Genomic DNA, 24,469 nt, shown 5'->3' with positions numbered 1-24,469 from the left:
TACTAATGAAAACATAAATGCAATTTTCAGTCTGTGAGTTTTTGAAAAGCTATTGAATGAAGTGCGCTTCATAGTTAAACCACATGAAACGTCTTTTGCTCTTTTATCTAGGTAGGGATCTTTGTCTCCTACCTTCAACACCCTTTTTCACCACTGCTGTTTATTGGTATGTATTAGTCTCTCTGTGTGCGAAAGGTACACATCGGGGGTGCTTTTTTCCAAATACTCCCCAGCATGCCACTTTTCCTCGCAGAATCTCAGCAGTGTGCGGAAGGGGTTCAGTCGATTTAGCACGACGTGTGCGAAGGAAGGGTTTCTCAGCAGACCGTCTCGCTCCTTCGCCAGGGCGCCTAGGTAGGGACGCTCTGGGAGGTCAGGGAGCACGGAGAACCGCTACATAGTGTTGAATTGCGGGGAGGAGGGCATCCCGTCGAGCTCGAGGGCTCTTTTCGGACTACCGGGTGCCTATCCCGGGGCCCCCCATCAGGCTCCCGGCGGGATCCCCGAGCCTCCCCGCCCCCGCCCCCGCCGGGCCCCGCCCCCTTCCTGGCTCAAACTACGGGTCCTTTCAAACCTAGCTTTCTTCGCCTCGCGCATTGTCAAACGTGTAATTGGGGGAACTCCACCCAGCCGGGGCCTCCTCGGAGTCGCCCGTAGCGGCCGCCTCCCCGCCCCCACCCCGGAGTGCACGGCGGCCGCACAGCGCGCGCAGAGCCCACCGCTCTGGCAGCGGCGCGCGGCGCGGCTCGCGCCTCAGGGCGGGTTGGGCTGCTGCGGGCCGCGGGTCTTCTGGGCCAGGGACCGCCGGCGCCCACCTGCTCCCGCCTGCTGGCTGCACGGACCCGGCGCCGGTGCGCGGGCGGGGGCTGTGCGCCGCGGGGACCGGGTGTCCCGCGTGAGCCAGGCGGAGCCGCGCGCAGACCCGCCGGCCGTCGGGGGCGCGGCCGGCCGCCAGAGCCCGCACCTGTCCCACCGCGGCGGCCCGGCGCCCGAGTCGCGCTACGGTAGGCGACATCGGAGGCAGCGAGGGCGCGGAGAACCGGCGGAGGCGAGGCCCGCGCCCCGGAGGAAGCCGCGCTCGGCCCGAGGCCTCGGACGCTGAGCCCCACGTTCCGCGGCACCATGGCCCCGAAGCTGCTGTTGCTCCTCTGCCTGTTATCGGGCTTGCACGCACGGTAAGTGGCGCCCGGGCTCCGCATCTCCGGAGGCTCCGAGACTGGAGGGAGGGCGGCGGGGGGCGCTGTCCCCCGGCCCCGAGTCGCCGGCGCGCCCCGCCATCCGTCGTCTGGGCTGCGGCATATCCTGCTAGGGCCGCGGGGAGGAGACGGGAAGTCGGCCGGGACCCTACCTGTCCCATCTACCCCGGACATGGCCATCTGTCTCTCCGGGCTGGGCGACTGCAGCCTTCTCTGCTGCCTGAAACATGGGGACTCTGAGATTAATGGGCTCTTCTCCTGAAGCTTTTAGGATCTGGTGGTTTTAAGAGGTTTTGAAAACCAACATCATAGGGGAAAGCCTGTGTCTACCTCCTACCCCTCCCCCAAGTGTTTCAGCGCTGTGTGCGCGCGCGCGCACACACAGACACAGACACAGACACAGACACACAGCACACACAGCACACACAGCACACACAGCACACACAGCAACATTCTGTATCATTTCCATCACTGAAATTTCCCAGGACCCAGGAGTTACGGTTTCCTACCTGCCCAGTTTAAACCGGTCTTTGTGAGGAGCAGCCGGGCTGGAGGCAGGTGGAGGAGGACTGGGGCAAGGTGGACAGCTGAGAGCCCTGCTTCTCAGAAAGGATTTCCTTCCCAGGTCCTGCGAGCACACGCACAGTACACATATGCACCCCTTCTACATGAGCCACTTTTCACACACGGGAGCATGCACAAACCTACCCCTATAAAGCAAGCATGTTGAAATTGATGTTTTCTACCTAGTAACTGTAAGAAATTACCCACCGTAGATACCCCAACCTTCCTCCCAGGACACCAACCACCTAATGGGAGCTTAGAAATGCTCCAGGAAGAGATGAAGATGGCTCATGAGTGTGGAAAGACAGTGGGACCAGAGGGGTTAAGCACTGTTGCTGTGAATATAACTGGAGATTCTGGGTTTGGTTCCTTTAATTCTGTCTCGGGCTAGATCTTTAGCCCAGAACTTGAAGACTGCCCTGTGCTTTACAAATTAGAGCAGCTCCCTTCCTCCCATCCCACTCACCACCCCAAGAATCTCAGAGCATCCCTACCCTCAAAACACTTTTGTTCTGACACCATCTTCGTTTCCTAGATCTGGGAGCTAGAAATCTAGAGAGCCTTCCTGTGGGCTATAAGCCCTGCAGTTGTTAGCAGGCAATACCTGGAGGTCTTGCATGTTCATTCACATTTGTGAAGTACCAAAGAACTAGGAAGGTACATTAACAAATCCTACAAGACGCAAATGTGAATGGGTCATAGTTCTCTCTCCCTACCTTTGACAGACCCTGAGGAAGAAAGTCCTGGCCCTCCCCACTGCACACTGCTGGTCTTTGCTAAGAGTTGAGAGTGAGAAAGGCAGATTGTGTGTGCTCGGGAAGGCAGACTCACGGCAGCTCTTCCAATCAGGCTGCACACTCCTTGGGCCTTCAACTGAAGTTTCTTCCTGTCTAAGGAGCTAGCTGGGAAGGGAGATGGAAGTGCGCTCTCTGAGGTTGATCATGCCTGGATGTATCTCTGTTTAGAAGCAGACAACACCAGGCACAATGTGGAGGTCCCAGGTCATATACAGATCTGAGGTTATATCTAATCGACCTCCCTACTGCCACCGACTGGATGCAGTGACCTGCAGTTCAGGGTTAGATAATCAGCTGTTTAGATCTATAGATACATGTTAGAAGGAAACCCGCTATTGTCTTCATTACTTTATGTGCTTAGTAGGAAGGTATCTGGGTGTCTAAGTTGAAGCGCTCAGGTGTCTAGGGATTCCCAAACACATACAATCTCTGGGGATTCTTCATCCTTTCATTTTGCCAAGGCAGGTGTAACAACTTTAATATGTTCTATGTCTGGGTTGATTCCACGGCCTTGATAATAGAGGTTGCATATCAGTTTTAAAAAATCCAAGTTTTAAACTAATTTTATTGCTGTATACCTCTCCTTTGAAAGTGTCTTTGCTCTTTGAATGGGTTTTACAGACATGTGAAGTAATCTGATGTCCAGCATCACCTTTCAAAACTGTTATTAACTCGAGAGGGTTCTCATTTGCACTCTGGCATGCCTTCCTGGTGTTGAAGAGCCCTAGAGAAAGCTCTGACAGTTGTGCTCCATGGTGATGGCTTGGAGGCTCTGTGGAGAGAAAATAACCCATTCTGACACTTATGGAGGAGCTTATTCTACATTAAAACACATTAAGTCACACCTGGACCTTGGTGATACCATAAGCGGATGGCTAACTGCTTTCTGAGGTTTAGGAGCTCCTTTTTATGTTTATAGATGCATCCAACTTTGTCTCTGCCCTTGTAGTTGAAGAGAATGTGTAAGACATGAAAATACCATATGATGGCTGAGCTGTCAGTACATCACCAAGTTGTTTTTAAGAAAAAGGTAATGATGGTGTTTAGGACCCAACAATCCTGATAACAGAACACTGATGAAGCTTATATATAACCCACTTAGAATTTAGAAAAATAGAACACTTTTGTTTTATTCACATTCTGGTGAGTCCCTGAGATTGGGTCTTCGTCAAAGGGAGGATTTTCCTTTGGGCTGGTGGTCCGGCACTAGCACTGGGAAGCTTCGATTTCATTCTCTGAAGTCCTGCAGCAAACTGACATGGCATCAAGATTGGGAGGAGCCCAGTGTCGGCCCAGAGCATCGCTGCCTGTGTGCTGCCCGCTGTCCCCCCCAACCCAGCCACAGAGCCGCGAGTGTCCCATTTTTACCTCCCGAAGGGGAAGGGGCAGGAGAGGATGCTGCAACTGTTCCTTTCTTTGTCTCCTCCCTCACCTACACTGAGCTAAGAAGCTTACGCAATTTCAGGAAAACCCTCTCATCACCACTTGACTGCTAGAGGGAGAATTAGTCTCATTATAATACCTGTTATTGACATAGCTCAAAGTATTTTTCAGAAACTAAGGCTGTGTATACAGAAAACTGATGAAGAGTTAGTGTGCTCCTTCTGTGAACATATGAGTGTTGGGGCAAGAGAAGATACAGAGCATGGAGAGCATGGTCTGGTCTGTGCTGGTGAGCTGTCTCTGGGGATGAGGGAGGGGAGGGGAGGGGAAGAGACAGACAGCAGAGGAGGAGAGGACTGCACTGTGGGCGAGTTGGAAGGAGTCCTGAGGATGCTGTATGTGATCCTGCCCAGGTGATCTGTCCCTCTGTCCATAGTCTCCCAAGTGTTTTTGCTGTGGACTGAATTGCCAGGTCCTGTGGGCAATGGTTGGCTCCCAGCAATCCATGTCCTGCAGAACCTGCTTCCACCCACTTTCTTTTAAGATGATAAAATTAATATTTCTGACAATATTCTTGATAAAATAAAATATTCTGCATTTAAAATTCTGTAGTGTTATTTGTAAAACATCAGGCTTACAAATAATGAAATGAAGTTCTTGAATATGTGTCCCAGATCTTACAAGTTCCTATTGATGGTGAATATTCAGTGTGAAAAAAATCCACGGCAACTTATAGTTCCTATGGATGATTTATTCTAAACTTCCAGTTAAGAAATAGAATTATAGTTTAATATCAGCCAAGGAAAAAATTAAAAGATGTCAATCTCTGAGACATATGCCATATACTTATTATCAAAACTTCATGTAAGTGTATATATTCATATAGGACTAGACTGGCACTGTTCTGATCTATGTTAAGGCTAGTTAACACTCATAAAAAGACTCATGTACATATGACACATACATAAGATTATACAGATGTTATATATTATAGTTACATGTTATAATATTATATTATGTAAGTATATATATATGATTCTGAGGCTTTAAACAAAGTAGAGATAATAAACTTTAAAAAGTTTATTCTTTTCATTTATTTCATGTTCATTACAGATAACTCAGACCATTCTAAAAACTAACTTAAAGACACACGTCCCAGAACACAACTGCCCTGAGATGTTGTTGCCATTTTGGCTCCCATCTGGGAAGCTAAACAGAAATGAGCTCATACTCAGGACAAATAAACCTCAATGCAATTTTCTATTCTATATTTTGTTCTCCTTTGTGAAGAAAGAAAGTCATTACGGTGCACCCACTGACAAGCCATAAAGGAAGAAGGTTGCTTGTTTGTTTGTGTGATGAGCTTTTTTGCCCCAGTAAATGGCAGGCCCCCTGGAAGTGCTACTTTGAAGAGAAGACTCTGCTCTTTTCAGGCCTGGATGGCTGTGTTGCTGAGATGGCCTCACTCACTAAGGAAGCTAGCTTGTTGTTTTGAGACCTCTCCATTCAAGTACTCCTGTGAGTATGTATCACCCAGGAGAGGCGCCTGTCAGGCTCAGCCCTGCTCAGGAGAGACTCAGATATGCTCAGTGTTCATTTGGACACATTTATTAAAGGGCCAAATGGTAAAGACATATTAGAAAGGTTTTAATTTTTAATGTCTGTATTAGCCTGCTCTGTAAGAGATGAATCAGTTTGTGTGGTAGGAGGCATGTAAAATTACCAGAGGATGTTTACCAACCAATATCGCTGTTCGTTGGCACCCCACATGGGTGCTGGCCAAGCATACCACCTCCTTGTATCCCTGTGTCTGCCTAGACCAAAGGTGCTAGTCTCCATGAGAAGCACAGAGTCAGACTCAACAGTTTTCAGTGAGTGCATTCTGAAGAAGCTGTTCTTACCTTCAACTAAAATGAGGTCTTGGCAGTGGGGAGTGGAAACGGCAAGATGTTTGTGCCTTGACCTTCAGAGGTTCTCAAGGTTGATCCAAGGAAGGCTGACTGTCTGCTGGTTGGCCTTCATGCATTGAGTTATTATAATGTCTATGGTTTAACATGGACATGGAATTATTTTGTGACATTTAATGAAAACATCATGCTATGTTAATAGTACTGTCATTCTTGTTGGATTCTTTCTTATTTGTGTTTTGTTTTACTTTTTTAATTTTAGAGATAATCTATTGGTTGAGATGAGTGTATTAGGGCCTTTCTACCTATTTCAGTGGTGCTTGGGTGAGCCAAAGCTTGACACTTCCTGGAGCCATTGCTACAACTTATATGTCATACTTTGTGCCATAATTACAGATCCAGAAAGGTGGAAGAGGATGAATATGAAGATTCTTCATCAAACCAAAAGTGGGTCTTGGCTCCAAAATCCCAAGATACAGATGTGACTCTTATTCTCAACAAGTTGCTAAGAGAATATGATAAGAAGCTGAGACCTGATATTGGAAGTGAGTGTTGATGTTTGTTATTCCAGTAGGAAACATACTGTAATATATTTTTAAAGTTTTTATTTTAAATAATTATAAAGTCACAGGAAGTTACAAAGGTAGTGCAGAGTCACACAATTCGTGGGTATCAAACCAGGAGTTGACATTGGTACAGTGTGTGTACGTGGCTCCACATCATCTTGTCATGTGTGGATCTGTGTAATGACCACTATAATTGAGACGCAGAACTGTTTTATCACAATGAATATTCCGCTCCTGCTATCCCTCCTCCAAAATTTCTAACCCGTCAGCCACTAATTTGGTCTCTATTTCCGTATTTTTGTCATTTTGAGAATGTTGCATATGTGCACTCATTCAGTACGTGACCTTTTGAGATTGGCTTTTCTTCCCTCAGCAAAATGATTTTGGGATCCGTTCAAGTTGTTGCCTGTATCAATAGTTTGTTTTTCTTATTGCTAAGCAATCTTCCATGGTATGGATAGACAAAAGTTTGATTAATGTTTATTGAGGAACATTTTGGTTGTTTCCAGGTTTTGACTATTACAAATAAATGACTGTGCATTTGTATGCAGGTAATTTGCGTGGACATAAGATTTTATTCTCTGGGATAAATGCCCAGGAGTACGATTGCTAGGTCCTATGATAAATGTTGGTTTAATTTTTTTTAAGAAACCGTCAAACTCTTTTCCAAAGTTTCTGTACCATTTTCTATCCCACCATCACTATGTGAGAGATCTTCACCAGCAATTGGTATTGTCACTATTTTTTGTTTTAGCTCCAATAGGTTGATATCTCTTTGTGGTCTTAATCTACATTTTCCTAATTGTTAGTGGTATTAAATTTTCTTTATGTGCTTATTTGCCAATAGTATATCCTCTTCATCAAAATGTCTCCTCATATTAGTTGCCCCTTTAAAAATTGGGTTATTTTGTTTTATTTATTTTTCTACTGCTTTGTTAAGAGTTCTTCCTGTAGTCTACATATGATTCCTTGGCCAGATATAGTTTTCAAATTTTTTCCCTCATGTGGCTTTTCTTTTCATCCTTTTAACAAGTTCTTTCAAAGAGGAAACGTTTTTAACATTGAGGAAGTCCAAGTTACTGATTTTTAACTGTTTTATGGAACATACTTTTGGAGTAATGTCTAAGAACTCTTCATGAAGCCCTAGTTCCTGAAGATTTTCTCCTGTTTTCTTGTAAAAGTTTTATAATTTTAGGTTTTACATTTAATTCATTATCAGTTTTGAGTTAATTGTTATAAAAAATCAAGGTGTGAGGTTTAGAGCTAAGTTTCTTTTTCTTTTGCTCATGGATATCTGGTTACCTTATTACCATTTGTTGAAAAAACTATCCTTCCTCTTTGAATTATGTTTGCACATTTGTTGAAAGTCAGTTGGCTCAACTTCTGTGGGTTGTTTCTGGGATCTCTATTTTCTTCCATTTATCTATGTGTCTATCACTGTGTCAGTACCCACAGTCTTAATTGTTACAGCTATATAATATGCCTTGGAATTGGGTGGAAGTAATTCAACCTCTTTATGTTTTTAAAAAATTTTTTATTTATTTATTTATTTTTGGCTGCGTTGGGTCTTCGTTGCTACGTGCAGGCTTTCTCTAGTTGCGGTGAGCAGGGGCTACTCTTTGTTGTGGTGCGCGGGCTTCTCAATGTGGTGACTTCTCTTGTTGCGGAGCACGGGCTCTAGGCATGCAGGCTTCAGTGGTTGCAGCAGGCTCAGTAATTGTGGCTCGTGGGCTCTAGAGTGCAGGCTCAGTAGTTGTAGCTCATGGGCTTAGTTGCTCCGCAGCACGTGGGATCTTCCTGGACCAGGGCTCGAAACCGTGTCCCTGCATTGGCAGGTGGATTCTTTTTTTTTTTTTTTTTTTTTTGCTGTACGCGGGCCTCTCACTGCTGTGGCCTCTCCCGTTGCGGAGCACAGGCTCCGGACACACAGGCTCCGCGGCCATGGCTCGCGGGCCCAGCCGCTCCGCGGCATGTGGGATCTTCCGGGATAGGGGCACGAACCCGTGTCCCCTGCATCGGCAGGCAGACTCCCAACCACTGCGCCACCAGGGAAGCCCGGCAGGTGGATTCTTAACCACAGTGCCACCAGGGAAGTCCTCAACCTCTTTATTTTTCAAAATTATTTTAGCTCTTATAATACATATTTTTCATATGAATTCTAGAATTATCTTGTCTGTATCTACAAAAAATCTTGTGTTAAATCTTTATATCAATTTGGGAAGAACTGACATCTTTACTATGTTGAGTATTTTGATCCATAGACAGGATATGTCTTTTCATTTATTTAGATCTTCTTTAAGAAGATCTAAATAAATGAAAGATCTTCTTACATTCAGTGTTTTACAGTTTTTAGAATACAAGTTCTGAATATATTTTGTCAGATTTGCACCCAAGTATTTCATGGTGCTTGTAAATGGTACTGTATATTAAAATTTCCTTCTCCCTGTGTTCATTGCTAGTATACAGAAATATGGTTAATTTTTTGTAAGTTAATGTTGCGTCCTCTGACTTGCCAAGCTCAGTAGTTTTAGGAAGTTTTGTTTGTTTGTTTTTGATAGGTTCCTTGGGATTTTCTGTGTACATCATCAGGTCTCCTGCAATTGAGACTTTTATTTCTTGCTTTCCCATCTGTATACCTTTTATTATTATTTTTCTTACCTTGTTGCACTGGCTAGAACTTCCAATGCTACATGAATAATAGTAGTGTGAGTGGACATCTTGCTTTGTTCTAGATCTTAGAGGAAAAGCATTCAGTCTTTCACAATTAAGTGTAATGTTAGCTAGAGATATTTTATATATATTTTCACCAAGTTGAGAAATTTCCCTCTATTTCTAGTTTTCTGAGAGAATATTTTTTTTTGTCATGAATGGGTGTTGAACTTTGCCAAATATATTTTCTGGATCAGTTGATATGATCATGTGATTTTTTCTTTTTTTTAGACAGCTAATATGGTGAATTACATTGGTTGATTTTCAAATACTGAACCAGCTTTGCATCCCCAGGATAAACCACACCTACTTATCATGTTTAATAATACTCTTTTTTGAAAACTTTTAATATATTGCTGTATTCTATTTGCTAATCCTTTATAAACCTTTTAATATCAGTGGGGCCTATAATAATATTCCTTGCTTCATTTCTGATACTGGTAATTTGTGTCACCATTCTTTTTTTCTTTGTCATCTTGCTAGAGGTTGGTTCCATTGACCTTTTTGAAGAACCAACTTTTTGTTGCATTATTTTTCTGTATTGCTTTTCTATTTTCAATTTTATTATATTTTGCTATTTATCTTTATTATTTACTTTCTTCTGTTTGCTTTGGGTTTATTTTGCTCTTCTTTTTTGAGGTAGCATTTAGAGTCTCGACTTGAGACTATTCTTTTCTAATGTAAGCATTTAATGTTCTAAATTGCCCTCTCTGCACTGTTTTAGCTGTATCTCACAGATTTTGATATTTTGTATTTTCATTTTCATTCAGTTCAATGTATTTTGTACTTCCCCTGAGATTTTTTCCCCCTTTAACTCGTGGATTATTTATTTATTTATATTTTAAAAAATTTATTCATTTTTTTTTTTTGGCTGCATTGGGTCTTCATTGCCGCGTGCGGGTTTTCTCTAGTTGAGGTGAGCAGGGGCTACTCTTCATTGCGGTGCGTGGGCTTCTTACTATGGTGGCTTCTCTTGTTGAGGAGCATGGGCTCTAGGTGCATGGGCTTTAGTAGTTGTGGCATGCGGGCTCAGTATTTGTGGTTCATGGGCTCTAGAGTGTAGGCTCAGTGGTTGTGGCACACAGGCTTAGTTGCTCCATGGCATAAAGGATCTTCCTGGACCAGGGCTCGAACCCATGTCCCCTGCATTGGCAGGTGGATCCTTAACCACTGTGCCACCGGGGAAGCCCCCTCATGGATTATTTAGAAGTGTGTTTTTAGTTTCCAAATGTTTGAAAGTCTTCCCGTTATCTGTTGCTAATTTCTAGTTTGATTCCATTGTGATCAGAGAACATACTCCATATGAGTTCAAAATTCTTTTAAATTTGTTACTATTTAATTTATGGCCCAGTATGTGTTTTGTTTTGGTGAGTGTTCCATGGATACTTGAAAAGAATGTGTATTCTGCTGTTAGTGGATGAATTGGATCCTGTTGTTTGATAGTTTTGTTGAGTTCTTCTATATCTTTGCTGATTTTCTATCTAGTTTTTCTACCAATTGTTTTGATAGATTAACAATTGATAGATTAAAAAAGACCAAGACAAGGGTAGTGTTCTTGGCCAGGAGAGAAATGCATACCTATTTATGGTGATGGTCAGATAACATGGGGGTTGTTGCAGACACATTTTTCATAGGATGCACCTAGTCTATGGCTTGTTTCCTCTTCTCCACGGGGCTCAGTTTCATTTAGAGCCCTGCAGCTTGCCAACCCTCACACTACCCCAGCTGCCCCGTCCCTCTGTTTTTCCAAGTTTGAGGCTCATTCTCCAATTTATCTGTATCAAGACATAGAATTACACTGGTCCCAGTAGGCATAGAAGTTCAAAATCCTTGTGGTGTAGTGTGCAGAGGGTTTAGAGATGCATGTCCTGTGCAGTATTGGAGCAGTCTTATCATCTTTCTGTGTCTCAGTTGCCTCTTTCATACGATGAAGGAGGGGAACAAATTACTCTTAAACTTCCTTCTTGCTTTAAGGTATTTATTCACTGAGCAATACATCTAAATTACCATTGCACAAGGTTCATAAATTCAATTGTCACCACAGTTTTCCCATTATAATTACATAAAAAGTCTACACAGTATGAAAAGTGTGCAGCAATTCTGCATTTACATGGAAAGAGAAGATTGAGAAAATGTTACTAATTTCCTCATTAATTGTCAGACATTGTGCTTGACCTTAGAGCAAAGATAAATAAGACTCGCTCTTTGCCCTTCTGGGTAAGTTTAGTCCAATTGGTCCTTTGTTTATCTTGTGCTAGAACATAGCAAAGTGCCTTCCATACATGGTGCCATTGGAAATATTACTCAGCACCACATTCATCCTCTGAGGGGGAAAATTGGAAGAAAGTGGGTGAAAATGGGTAGAAAGTGGGTAAGCTTGGCTTCCAACCCAGATCTCTCTGACTCTAGCTAGATCACTGCACTATTTATAGAAAATGCAAGGCAAGTCCATTCAAAATCAGGGGGCCCCTCTTACATACTCACATGACACAACACTTGGGAGGGGATGTTCTAAGGCTTTGTCATGTGCAACAGGCAAGCAGAATTCACAATTCTAAAGATTTTATTTTTCTTTTAAGGAAAAATAAGAAATTGTGAATTTTCCAAATGAAACAGCATAATACAAAGAACAAATGCTTCTTTCTTAGAAGGCAGCTCTTCTAAAGCCTCATGTCATTTGGTCCTCAGAAGTCATTTTCATATATCAGAAGAGCTCATGTCATTTGGTCCTCAGAAGTCATTTTCATATATCAGAAGAGCTCTGTGGTTTTTGAGTGAAAGAGATTTAAAAAACAACTAAATATAAAACCATATAGTAGTATGCTCCTCTTTGGTTTCATGACTTGAAAGTTCCACCATGCACATTGTCATGGTCCTGGGACAGCAGAGTGACCTGATGAAGTGCCCCAGGGTCACTGGGTATCTTAGGACTCCTCTTCCTGTCTCACTTAAATGCTAAATAATGTCTGAGTGGCAGAATCTGGCAACTCACTGATGTTCAGAGTGACTGCCCAAGGACAGCTCTCCTGGTAAAAGATACTGAATTAGACACCATTTTTGTTCATGGTTTAGAGGGCTCTGCTTTAAGGGATAATTTACTATAAATATCTGAATTTCTTTTCTCACTACTTTTTTTCACATGTAGCAATATTTTATTTGTTGTAACCATTGTGTTCCCTCATCAAGGTGCAGTCAGCTTATATTTACATAATACAGTGCTGTGCATGGATTTATCAGTCGTTTGTTGTAATTACCAGTTTATTTGCTCCCCTCCATTATCAGTCCCATCCTCTCTCAGCCAGTTGGCCCATATTTACTGAGCATCCCCTCTGCATCCAGCCCGGGGCTGTGGACAGGTGGGGAGCTGCCTGACACTGCCTACGCTTGGGTTCTTCTGAGGGGGAGGGGAAGGGGAAGGGGAAGGGGTCTGCAGGTAGCATCTAGGATTTGATAATGCTATTCCCACTTTGGAGTAAAGCAGGCCTGTGAAGGCTCTCCCTGGCTTAAACTCCTTGAACACTCCACTTGCTTCTAGGATGAAGTCCAAGCCCCTTCAGATGACAAAGAGAGGTAAGCGCTTTCTGGCCCTTGCCTACTTTTTTTATGTGTCACACCATCTAGGAACACCCAGCCTCCTGTCTTCTTCAACTGCATCCTTGCTGTTATCTCTTTCCAGCCTGTGATCCTCTTAACCCCTCTCCCATTTCCCACATGGAACTCATTCCTGCCTCCCTTCCAGCCTTGATGTTTTCTTCCATGGCCTGCACTCCCTCACCTCCCTGCCGGGCTGGATCAAGTGTCTCTCCCTTGATTTCTTCTAGCATCAATTTTTCATCTTTCCCATGGGATTAATAAATTCTGAAGGACTGTCTTGAGGATGGCATAATGTGGTGTAACCATGAAACAGTTTCTGCAACATTTTTGTATACTTTTTACGAGTTTCAGCTGAGAACTGTCCACTAGGATACAGTTCCTAATTCCTAACTTTAGATGCATCGGTTTACGTTGGCATCTCTCGACATACGTAGTCCAACTGAATCCACAAAGATCCAACATCAGGAATTAAATTAAATGGCTCATCACTGTTATTGTCAACAGTAAATAGAATCGAACAGACTCATTTATGTTGCATAGAATTAACATGTCCACATGTTACTCTAATTAGTTTTCACAATACAAATTGTGATCATTGTGTTTTAAAAATACTCACTATTTTCCCAGCTATTGTCTCTCCTCAGCTAACTTCTGAATTATGGATGTATCTGTTTTAGTTTCCCATCTTTAACTACCTGTCATTCTAAGTAATACTTCAGCTGTGTCCCTTGCTATTTCAGGGCTATGCAGGGTGTCATTTATCTCAGCAACACATCTTGTCATGTGGGCTCAAAAATGCTGGAGGAGGATAAACCTTTTAATAAGATAATTGTGAAAAGGAAGGGAAATGACCTGAGTGAATTTTTCTCCCTTCAGGGTTTCAAGAAATTTGAAGCACTGTCCTGAAAATAGATTATTACAGAATACAAATTCCCTCCCTGTCCATAATCTGGCCAGTCTACGCTAAATGCAATCAGTGTTGGGAAAAATAAAATTGGCTTTTAAAGGTGAATGAACATGGTGAAGACATACACGATGTGTAGAGATGACCCATGGGCTCGTTTAATTCAGGGAGAACATCTGAAAAGCCTCCTCTTGGCTGTGTCTGTAGCCAGAGGGATTAATTTTCTGTTCCTCTTCCTCAGGTGTTTGCATATCTGGATTTCTTTTCCTGGCTTTGCTAAAGCTTATTTTCCAAGTTTAATTAGAATTTCTTCTAAATGTGGAATTAGGAACATTCAGTGTGAGAGGAAGCTGATGATGTGGGTGGTGAGGAGGTGCCTCGGTGGTGGAAGACAGGCCCCCAGCTCCTCCCAGTAGGGGGTGCCCACCTGCCCCACCAGAGTCAGAGCCTGAGAGGAGATGCCACTGGCCCCTTCTTTCCTTCAGGCTTGCGGAGAGGCCTTGGCAGCCCAGCACTGACTAAGGTACTGACGTGACCCAGACAGACCCTGTAGGGTACTGCAGGAGGAACTCCTGCCCTTGCCAGGGTTGTGTTCCCGATGAGGTAGGAAGAGGGAAAATGAGTAAATAGTGGGAATACGATCCCCAATGGGACAGGAGTTAGCTCTGTTGCAGAAAATAGATGTGAAAAAAATAAAAGAAATAATAAGTGGGCCTTAAAGTATAATTTTTAAAGCAAGCCTTATCACGCTGCTCTCTAATATCTTTCAGTGAAAAATTATGAGCATAATTGAGTTACCATAGAACTGTGAAATGAATGCTTACAGACTTTTGGTCACAGATGTGATATCTCTGAGAGAGGCCTGGCTCAGCCCATGGAAAGCCAGAGGAAGTTCCCACATCTTCCTCGCCTGGTTCCTGGGGTGTGTAAATGTGACAGCTCCTGCCAAGCCCTGCCAGGGTTTTGAGAGTTCAAGTTGGATCGCTGAATTTAAGAGAATTTTGAAATGTGTGAAGGGCTGTACAAAGAATTAAATGTTTAGATATATTATGATTTATATTGGTTCTATAGAACTGTCCTTCATCCTGATGGGTTTCATATTTTAAGAAAAAATAAGAGACACGAGGTTTCAATTAAAAGGAATGAAGTATAAAGGTTGAAGTGCAGGTGCTTGTATGTCAGAGGAACAGGGAGTTGGAGGTAGGATGCGGGATATTTTGGGGTCCCTAAAGAACACAATCTAGCTGCCTCATCTGGGCACAGATTTTTGGATGACCACTCTAACTCAAGTCAAACTATTTTTTCCATTCTTACTGCACAGCAGATGACTGTCTCAACTGAACATTTAGGTTAGCCTGGCTAGTCCTCACCTAAAAAGCACAGCCTACTCTACAGACAGGTGAGTTGTCATTTCTGGGCAGTTACTGTATATCCAGATAATAATTCAAATGTATTCACTGCACTCTCAGAACAGATGTAGGAGGAGAGGAAACAGGCACTCTTAATTGCTGCTCTTGAAGTAAGAGCTATTACTGTAGACTTAGTTAGCTGTTTATATCACAAAGTTAATTCAAATGCATAGGGGAGGTGGAGAACAAATTCTGTGGATAAATTATACCTGTCATCTCCAGGAGAAACTAATTAGGTATCCAGAGGATTCTGAGTGAAGAGCCATTACCTCAGCTCAACACACGTTGGCAGGTGACCCTTCCCTGCGTATTCCCCACCTTTCACACACATACCTTAGTCCCATGGCATGCTTACCTAAGGCACCATTCTGTGTAAGACAAGGCCATATTATAGCTTATGCATGCAGTTCAGTTCATTAAAAATACTTTTTACTAGGCTATTATTTCTTGTAGAGAAAGAATGCGTTTCAATATATAAGTATTTTATTTTTTCTTATATGTAATTTGGTAAATAACTCAGGTCACGTGTCCCTAGGAATAATCTAATGACTGCACTTGATTTGAATATGCAGTTCAGTTTATAGAATAACAAATTATCTATTTCTTATGTTTATTCATTACTACTGTAGGAATTGAGCAAATTAGCTTCATGTGGATTAGAGAGTGAGTGAGAAAAAATCTGGACTCACATAATGGGTTCTTCTACCAGTTACCAGAAGATTCCCTGACCTCACTGATGGAGGTTTCCATCTCTAAATGGAATAATTAAAATGACATCCAAGTCCTGTTGTAAGAGTTATAGACTATAACACCTGGACCATAGAGAGGACAGAAAGTCGCAGGTGCCTTGTGTCCCCCGTGTTTCCAGACTGGCACACTATTGTGGCTGTGGTTTCAGCTTGGTTTATGTGCAGTGGAATAGAGCCCTCAGCTCCACTGTCATGAAAGCTGTGTCTTAAATTGAGACTTCTGTTGAGCTGTCAGCATTTCATCAGTCTGTAATTAATATCCTGATCTAAAATATCTCAGATACTTTTATAAAGTTGTACTGAGCCCATGCTGATTAGGTTGTTATACTACTAATTCACATTTGAGGGACAAATGCAGATGTAATAATCATAGTTTTCAAATTGATGACGTTTACCCATTTCACCCTCCTGTTGCCCTGCCCCTTTCCCTTTGGTAACCACTACTCTGTTCTCTGTATCTATGTGTTTGTTTTTGTGTTGTTTGGTTTGATGATTTATTTTGTTTGTTTTTTCTTTTCCATTATGGTTTATTATAGGATATTGAATATAGTTCCCTGTTCTATACCATAGGATCTTGTTGTTTTTCTATTTTATATACAGTAGTATTTATCTGCTAATCTCAAACTCCCCACCCCCTTTCCCCTTTGGTGACCATAAGTTTGTTTTCTATGTCTGTGAGTCTATTTCTGTTTTGTAAATAAGTTCATTTGTATCATATTTTAGATTCCACATATAAGTGGTATCATATGATATTTGTCTTTCTCTGTCTGACTTACTTTCCTTAATATGATAATCTCCAGGTCCATCCATGTTGCTGCAAATGGCATTATTTCATTCTTTTTTATGGCTGAGTAATATTCCATTATATATATGTACCACATCTTCTTTATCCATTCATCTGTTGATGGACATTTAGGTTGCTTCCATGTCTTGGCTACTGTAAATAGTGCTGCTATGAACATTGGGCTGCATGTACCTTTTTGAATTAGTGCTTTCTTCAGATATGTGCTCAGGATTGGAATTGCTGGGTCACTTGGCAACTCTATTTTTAGTTTTTGAAGTTATCTCTATATTGTTTTTCACAGTGGCTGTACCAATTTACATTCCCACCAACAGTGTAGGAGGGTTCCCTTTTCTCCACACCCTCTCCAGCATTTATTATTTGTAGACATTTTGATGATGACCATTCTGACAGATGTGAGGGGATACACCACTGTAGTTTTGATTTACATTTTTCTAATAATTAGCAATGTTGAACAACTTCTCATGGGCTTGTTGGTCATCTGTATGTCTTTCTTGAGAAATATCTATTTAGATGTTCTGCCCATTGTTTGATTGGATTGTTTGTTTTTTTGTTATTGATTGTATAAGCTCTTTGTATATTTTGGAAATTAATCCCTTGGTGGTCATGTTGTTTGTACATTTCTTTTTCCCATTCTGGTTGTCTTATCATTTTCTTTATAGTTTCCTTTGCTGTGTAAAAGCTTATGAGTTTAATTAGGTTTCTATTTGTTTATTTTGCTTCTATTTCCATTGCCTTGGGAGACTGACCTAAGAAAACATTGCTACGATTTATGTCAGAGAATGTTTTGCCTATGTTCTCTTCCAGGAGTTTTATGGTGTCATGTCTTATATTTAAGTTTTTAAGCCATTTTGAGTTTATTTTTGTGTATTGTATGAGGGAGTGTTCTAACTTCATTGATTTACATGTGGCTTTCAAGCTTTCCTAACACCACTTCCTGAGGAGACTGTCTTTTTCTCCGCTGTATATTCTTGCCTTCTTTATCAAAGATTAATTGACTGTAGGTGTGGGTTTATTTCTGGTGTTTGTTTTTTATATTGCACATATGAGTGAAATCATACAGTATTTGTCTTTCTGTCTGACTCATTTCACTAAGCAGAATACCCTCAAGGTCCGTCCATGGTGTCACACATGAAAAGATTTCATGTCTTTTTTGGCTGTGCTATGCGGCTTGTGGGATTTTTAGTTCCCTGACCAGGGATTGAACCTGGGCCCTTGGCAGTGAGGGCACAGAGTCCTAACCACTGGACCACCAGGGAAGTCCCAGATTTCATCTTTTTTATGGCTGAGTAGTATTCCATTGTGTATATGTATGTGTATATATGTATATAAACATCTGTATATGCATATTATATCTTCTTTATCCATTCTTCTGTTGATGGGCCCTTAAGTTGTTTCCATATCTTGGCTATTATAAATAATGCCACAGTGAACATAGTGCATATATCTTTTTCAATTAGTGTTTTCTTGTATTCTTTGTATATGTACCTAGGAGTGGGATATCTGGATCATATGGTAGTTCTATTCTTAATTTTTTGAGGAATTTCTGTACTGTTTTCCATAGTGGCTGCACCAGTTTACATTCCCACCAACAGTGTATGAGGGCTCCCTTTTCTCCACATCCTTGCCAACATTTGTTACTTCTTGCCTAATGATAATAGTCCTTCTAACCAGCATGAGGTGGTATCTCCTTGTGGTTTTGATTTGCACTTTAATGATATTGAAAATCTTTTCATGTGCCTGTTGGCCACCTGTATGTCTTTTTTTGGGAAAAATGTCTATTCAGTTCCTCTGCTTATTTTTTTAATCAAGTTATTTTGTTGTTGATGTTGTTGAATTGTATGAGTTCTTTATTTTAGATATTAACCCCTTATTAGTTATATGATTTGGAAATATCTTCTCCCATTCAGTTGTCTTTTTGTTTTGTTGATGGTTTCTTGTGCTGTCCTTTTTAGTTTGGTGTAGTCCCATTTGTTTATTTTTGCCTTTGTTTCCTGTGTTGCTTGAGGAGACATATCTTGAAAGATATTGCTGTGACTGATGTCAAAGAGCATAATGCCTATGTTTTCTTCTAGTTTTATGGTTTCAGGTCTTCCTTTCAAGTCTTTAATTCATTTTGAGTTGATTTCTGTGTAGGGTGTGAGATAGAGGTCAAGGTCCATTTTTTTTTGCATATAACTCTCCATATTTCCCAACACCATTTATTGAAGAGATTATCCTTTGTCCAGTGTATGTTCTTTGCTACTTTGTTGTAAACTAGTTGTCCATATATGCATGGGTTATTTCTGGGCTCTCAATTCTGTTCTATTGATCTATTTATCTGTATTCCTGCCAATACCATGCTGTTTTGATTATGATAGCTTTGTAATATATTGAATATTTTGAAAACTGGTAGTGTGATACCTCCAACTTTATTCTTTTTTTCTCAGAATTGCTTTGGTTATTCAGGGTCTCTTGTATTTCCATACAATTTTAGAATTATTTGTTCTACTTCTGTGGAAAATGCCATTGGTATTTTGATAGGAATTGCCTTACTTCTGTAGATAACTTTAGATAGTATGGACATTTTAATAATGTTAATTCTTGCAGTCCATGAACATGAAATCTCTCTCCATTTATTTGTGTTGTCTTCAATTTCATTAACTAGTATCTTAGCTTTCAGTGTATAGGTCTTTCACCTCCTTGGTTAAATTTCTTCTTAGATATTTTATTCTTTTTGTTAGTGATTGTAAATGGGATTGTTTTCTTAATTTCTCCTTCTGTTAGCTCATTGTTAGAATATAGAAACAAAACAGATTTTGTACCCTGCAACTTTACTATATGTGTTTATTATTTCTAAGAGTTTTTTGGTGGAGTCTTTAAGGTTTTCTATATATAAAATTGTGTCATCCACGAATAGTGACAGTTTTACTATTCCTTTCCAATTTGGATGCCTTTTTTTCTTTTCCTTGCCTAGTTTCTCTGACTGTGACTTACATTATGTTGAAAAGAGTGGCAAGAGTGGACATCTTTGTCTTGTTTCTGATTTCAGAGGGATAGCATTCAGTTTTTCACCATTGAGTATGATGTTAGCTGTGAGTTTGTCATTGTATGGCTTTTACTATGTTGAGGTTGATTCCTTTTATACCCATTTTATTGAAAGTTTTTATCATAAATGGATGTCTAATTTTTTCAAATGCTTTTCTGCATCTATGGAGATGATCATCTGGTTTTTATCCTTCATTTTGTTAATGTGGTATATCACATTGATATATGGATATTGAACCATCCTTGCATTCCTGGAATAAATTTCACTTGATCATGGTGTATGATCATTTTAATGCATTGTTGTATTCTGTTAATATTTTATTAAGGATTTTTGCATCTATGTTCATCAGAGATACTGGCTGTAATTTTCTTTTTTAGTTGTTGTTTGTGTCTGGTTTTGGTATCAGGGTAATATTGGCTTTGTAAAATGAATTAGCAAGTATTCCCTTCTCTTCAATTTTTGGGAAGAGTTTGAGAATGATAGGTATTAAAGCTTCCTTGAATGTTTTTTAGAATTCACCTGTGAAGCCTATGGTTTTGCTTTTGGGGGAGGTTTTTGATAACTGTTTCAATCTCTTTGCTAGTGATCAGTCTATTCAGGTTTTCTGTTTCTTCATGATTCAGTCTTAGAAGGTTGTGTGATTCTAAGAATTTTTCCATTTCTTCTAGGTGGTTCAGTTTGTTGGATAAAGATGTTCATAATATTCTTTTATAATCCTTTGTATTTCTGTGGTATCCATTATTATTTCTCCTCTTTCATTTCTGGTTTTATTTATTAGAGCCTAGTCTCTTTTTTTGTCAGTGAGTTCAGCTAAAGGTTTGTCAATTTTGTTTATCTTTTCAAAGAATCAGCTCTTAGTTTCATAGATCTTTTGTATTGTCTTTTTAGACTGTATTTCATTTATTTCTGCTCTGATCTTTATTATTTCCTTCCTTCTGCTCACTTTGGGCTTCATTTATTCTTATTTTTCTAGCTCCTTTAGGTGAAAGGTGAGATTATTTGAGGTTTTTCTTATTACTTGAGATAGGCCTGTATTGCCATAAACCTCCCTTTTAATATTCTTTTGTTGCATTCTATAGATTTTGGTATGTTGTGTTTTCATTTTCATTTGTCTCCCAGTATTTTAAAATTTCTCCTTTGATTTCTTCATTGACCCAGTAGTTGTTCAGTAGTATGTTGTTCATTCTCCACATATTTGTGATTTTTCTAGCTTTCTTCTTGTAGTCGATTTCTAGTTTCATACCGCTGTGATTAGAAAAGATGCTTGAAATGATTTCATTCTTCTTAAATTTATTGAGACTTGTTTGGTGTCTCAACATATATGGTTCTTGAGAAAGTTCCATGTGAAGTTGAGAAGAATGTGTGTTCTTTTGCTTTTGGATGGAATGTTTTGTACAAATCTATCAAATCCATCTGGCCTATGTTTCATTTCAGGCCACTGTTTCCTTGTTTACTGTCTGGATGATCTGTCCATTATTGTACATGGGCTGTTAAAGTTATTGTGTTGCTGTCATTTTCTCCCTTTAGGTCTATTAGTAACTGCTTTATATATTTTGGTGCTCCTATGTTAGTTGCATTTATTTTAATAACTGTTATATCTTCTTGATGAATTGTTCTCTTTATCATTATATACTGTACATCTTTGTCTCTTGTTAGCTTTTTTGGCTTGCAGTCTATTTTGTCTGATATGAGTATGGCTATACCACTTGCTTTTGGCTGTCATTTGCTTGGAGTATCATTTTACATCCCTTCACTTTGAGGCTATATTTGTCTTCAGAGCTGAGATGATTCTCCTGGAGGCAACATATAGTTGGGGCTTGTTTTTTGAATCCATCCAGCCACTCCGTGTCTTTTAATTGGTGATTTCAATCCATTTGCCTTTACAGTAATTATTGATAGATGTGAAGTTAATATTACCATTTTTTCTTTTGTTTTGTGGTGGCTTTATATATCCAGTTTCTTTTTCCTTGTGCTTCTGCCTGTCATTTGGTGTGGTGGTTTTCTATGATGTTTTTCTCAGTTTCCTCTTTTTTATGTTTGTTGTCTCTGCTCTAGTTTTATGTTTTGTGGTTACCATGAGGTTTTTATAAAACATCTCATAGATGAAATAGTCCATTGTCTGCTGATAGCATCTTATCTCCATTTACCTGTATGAGTTTTGTATTTTTCCTCTTCCCCCATTTTTTGTTGTCTCAAATTATTCCTTTTTATGTTGTGAGTTGGTTAACAAATTGAAATAGCTATCATTATTTTTTTCTCCCTTTTATTCTCTTTAAGCTTTATGCTATAATTAAATGTTTAAAAACCTATTCTGATATACAGTTGCAATTTTCTGATTCTATCTGTTTATCACCTTAGTCAAAGTTTTGTGTGCTTTTTGTCTTTTTGATTCTGGTAGAAGAGTTTCTTTCAACTTTTCTTATAAGTCAAGTCTAGTGTTGATGAACTTCCTCAACTTTTGTTTTTCTGGGAAAACCTTTACTTCTCCTTCACATCTGAGTGACAACTTTGCTGGATAGAGTGTTCTTGGATGAAAGGTTTTATCTTTTAGTATTTTGAGAATGTCATTCCCCTCCTGCCTGGCCTGTAGGATTTCTGCTGAGAAGTCTGCTGGTAGCCTAATGGGGGTACCTTTGTAGGTTACCATCCTTTTTTTCCTCTGGCTGCCTTTAAAATTATTTCTTTGTCACTGACTTTTGACAGTTTTAATATAGTGTGCCTTGGAGAAGGTCTTCTTGCATTCAGGTAGTTAGGTGTTCTCTTAGCTTCATAGACTTGTATATCCAGTTCCTTCTGCAAGGTTGGGAAGCTCTCGGCTATTGTTTCTTTCTTTCTTTCTTTCTTTCTTTCTTTCTTTCTTTCTTACTTACTTTCTTTTCTTTCTTCTTTATTGGAGTATAGGTGCTTTACAATGTCATGTTAGTTTCTGCTGTATAATAAAGTGAATCAGCTATATGTATACATATATCCCCCATCCCCTCCCTCTTGTGTCTCCCTCCTGCCCTTCCTATTCCACCCCTCTAGGTGGTCACAAAGCACCGAGCTGATCAAATAAGCTCTCTGCTCCCTTTTTGCTCTCTTCTCCTTCTGGGTTACTCATTATCCTAATGTTGCCCTTCCTAAAAAAACTGAATAGCTCTCAGAATTTCCTCATTTTTTCAGATCTCAATTCTCTTTCTCTTCAACTTGCATCATTTCTAATTTCTACCTTTGAGTTCACTAATTTTCTCTTCCATATGGTCTAATCTATTTTCAATGCTTTCTAATGCATTCTTCATTTTGTTTATTGAGTTCTTCAGCTACAGGATTTGTTTGGTTCTTTTTGAGTTTCAATTTCTTTGGTAAAGTTTTCCTTATGTTCATTAATTTTATTCCTGAGGTCATTGAACTGCCTTTCTGAGTTTTCTTGTAGCTCATTGAGTTTCTTCATGACAGCTGTTTTGAATTCTCGATCAGTTTGGTTGCAGTATTCCATGACTTTAAGTTTGGTTTCTGGAGAATTATTGTTTACTTTTTGTAGTGCAGTGTTACTTTGATTCTTCACAGTCGTTCATGAGTTGTTTCTCTGCCAATGCATTTTAGAGAACACCTTTCTTTGGGTAAAGCTTTTTTTTCACTTTGTTCGGATGATTCAACAGGTTAGAAATTACAGGCCTTTCTTTTATTTTCCAGTAGGTGGCGCTATAGGACAAGTTTTTGGTTTTTCTTACCTGAGCCACCCCTGGTTGTATTTGAAACTTGGCACTTTTCACCCTTCACCGCCTTTGTCAGAGGTGTTACCCAGCACCCTTGTTATCCGTTGCTCCTGTCTCCGGAGTCATTGGTGCCTTGCTGCTGGTGTCACTGGCCTCACTGCCTGGGGCACTGAAATGGTGGGATTTTCTGCTGTATATGGGATCTCCTGAGTTGCAGGCTTGTTGGGGGTGGGAGGAGCTGGGGTTGAATGTGCCTCTGCCACATCTGGTGTTGTCAGGTTTATGGGCTCCCCCATTGCACTGGGGACAGGGGGTGGGGGCGGGAGTCTTTCACACCTCTGGTGGCTGGAGGGACAGGGTCCCAGGTCTTACTGCCACTGCTGCCCAGTTAGCTATGGCCAAAGGTGTCACTGTGGCTGGGAGATCGGAGTCATGTGAGCTGCCTCCTTTGCTGCTTCCAGGTTCTCTGGGGCTGGGGGACAAGGATTGCAGGTACCACCTCCATTGTTCCCCTGGTTCCACCTCCTCTGTGTGTTCTAGTCCACCCACCTTTAGATGTGCAGATGTGTGGAATTCTCTGGCATCCCAGTGTGTTGGACAGAGGTACCTTTGATAAAGTATGGGTGTTTTACTGGTTGTAGGTTGAAGGGGAGAGACAAAGAGGACATCTCCCTATACTATGATGCTGATGTAACTCCTGATTTGCTCTGTTTTTAGTTTCTTAAAATGAAAGATGATGTCATTGATTTGAGATCCTCTTTTCAATTTTAATGTTTAGTGCTATAAATTTCCTCCTAAATATTACTGCAGCAGCATCCCACAGATTTCAATATTTTTAACAAAATATTTATTTATTTATTTGGCTGTGCCAGGTCTTAGTTGCAGCATGCGGGATCTTTTAGTTGTGGCATGCGGGTTCTTAATTGCGGCATGCACGTGGGATCTAGTTCCCTGATCAGGGATCATACCCGGGCCCCTGCATTGGGAGCACAGAGTCTTAACCACTGGACCACCAGGGATGTCCCAGATTTCAGTATTTTGATTTCATTTACATTCAATAAAAAATACTAATTTCCTTTTTTTCTTGACCCGTGTGTGCTTCATTTAGATGTGTGGTATTCATTTTCCAAACATTTGAGATTATTCCAGATACCTTTGGCTATCGA

The 24,469-nt window shown here is 40.6% G+C and overlaps 1 protein-coding gene across 1 annotated transcript in view; it reads left to right on the top strand.

Moving 5' to 3' along the window:
* Nucleotides 1-1,122: 1,122 nt before the first annotated feature.
* The window catches only part of GABRG3 (gamma-aminobutyric acid type A receptor subunit gamma3), a 449,483-nt gene continuing 426,136 nt past the window's right edge, over nucleotides 1,123-24,469 (top strand). The window contains exons 1-2 of the mRNA XM_060095102.1: nucleotides 1,123-1,175; nucleotides 6,244-6,392. Of these exons, the coding sequence (XP_059951085.1) occupies nucleotides 1,123-1,175; nucleotides 6,244-6,392 (202 nt within the window). The remainder of the gene's footprint in view (nucleotides 1,176-6,243; nucleotides 6,393-24,469) is intronic.

This window comes from Mesoplodon densirostris, chromosome 4, assembly GCF_025265405.1.
Source record: "Mesoplodon densirostris isolate mMesDen1 chromosome 4, mMesDen1 primary haplotype, whole genome shotgun sequence".
NCBI lineage: Eukaryota > Metazoa > Chordata > Mammalia > Artiodactyla > Ziphiidae > Mesoplodon > Mesoplodon densirostris.
Note: the sequence above shows the minus strand (reverse complement) of the source record. Positions and strands in the feature narration are given on the sequence as shown.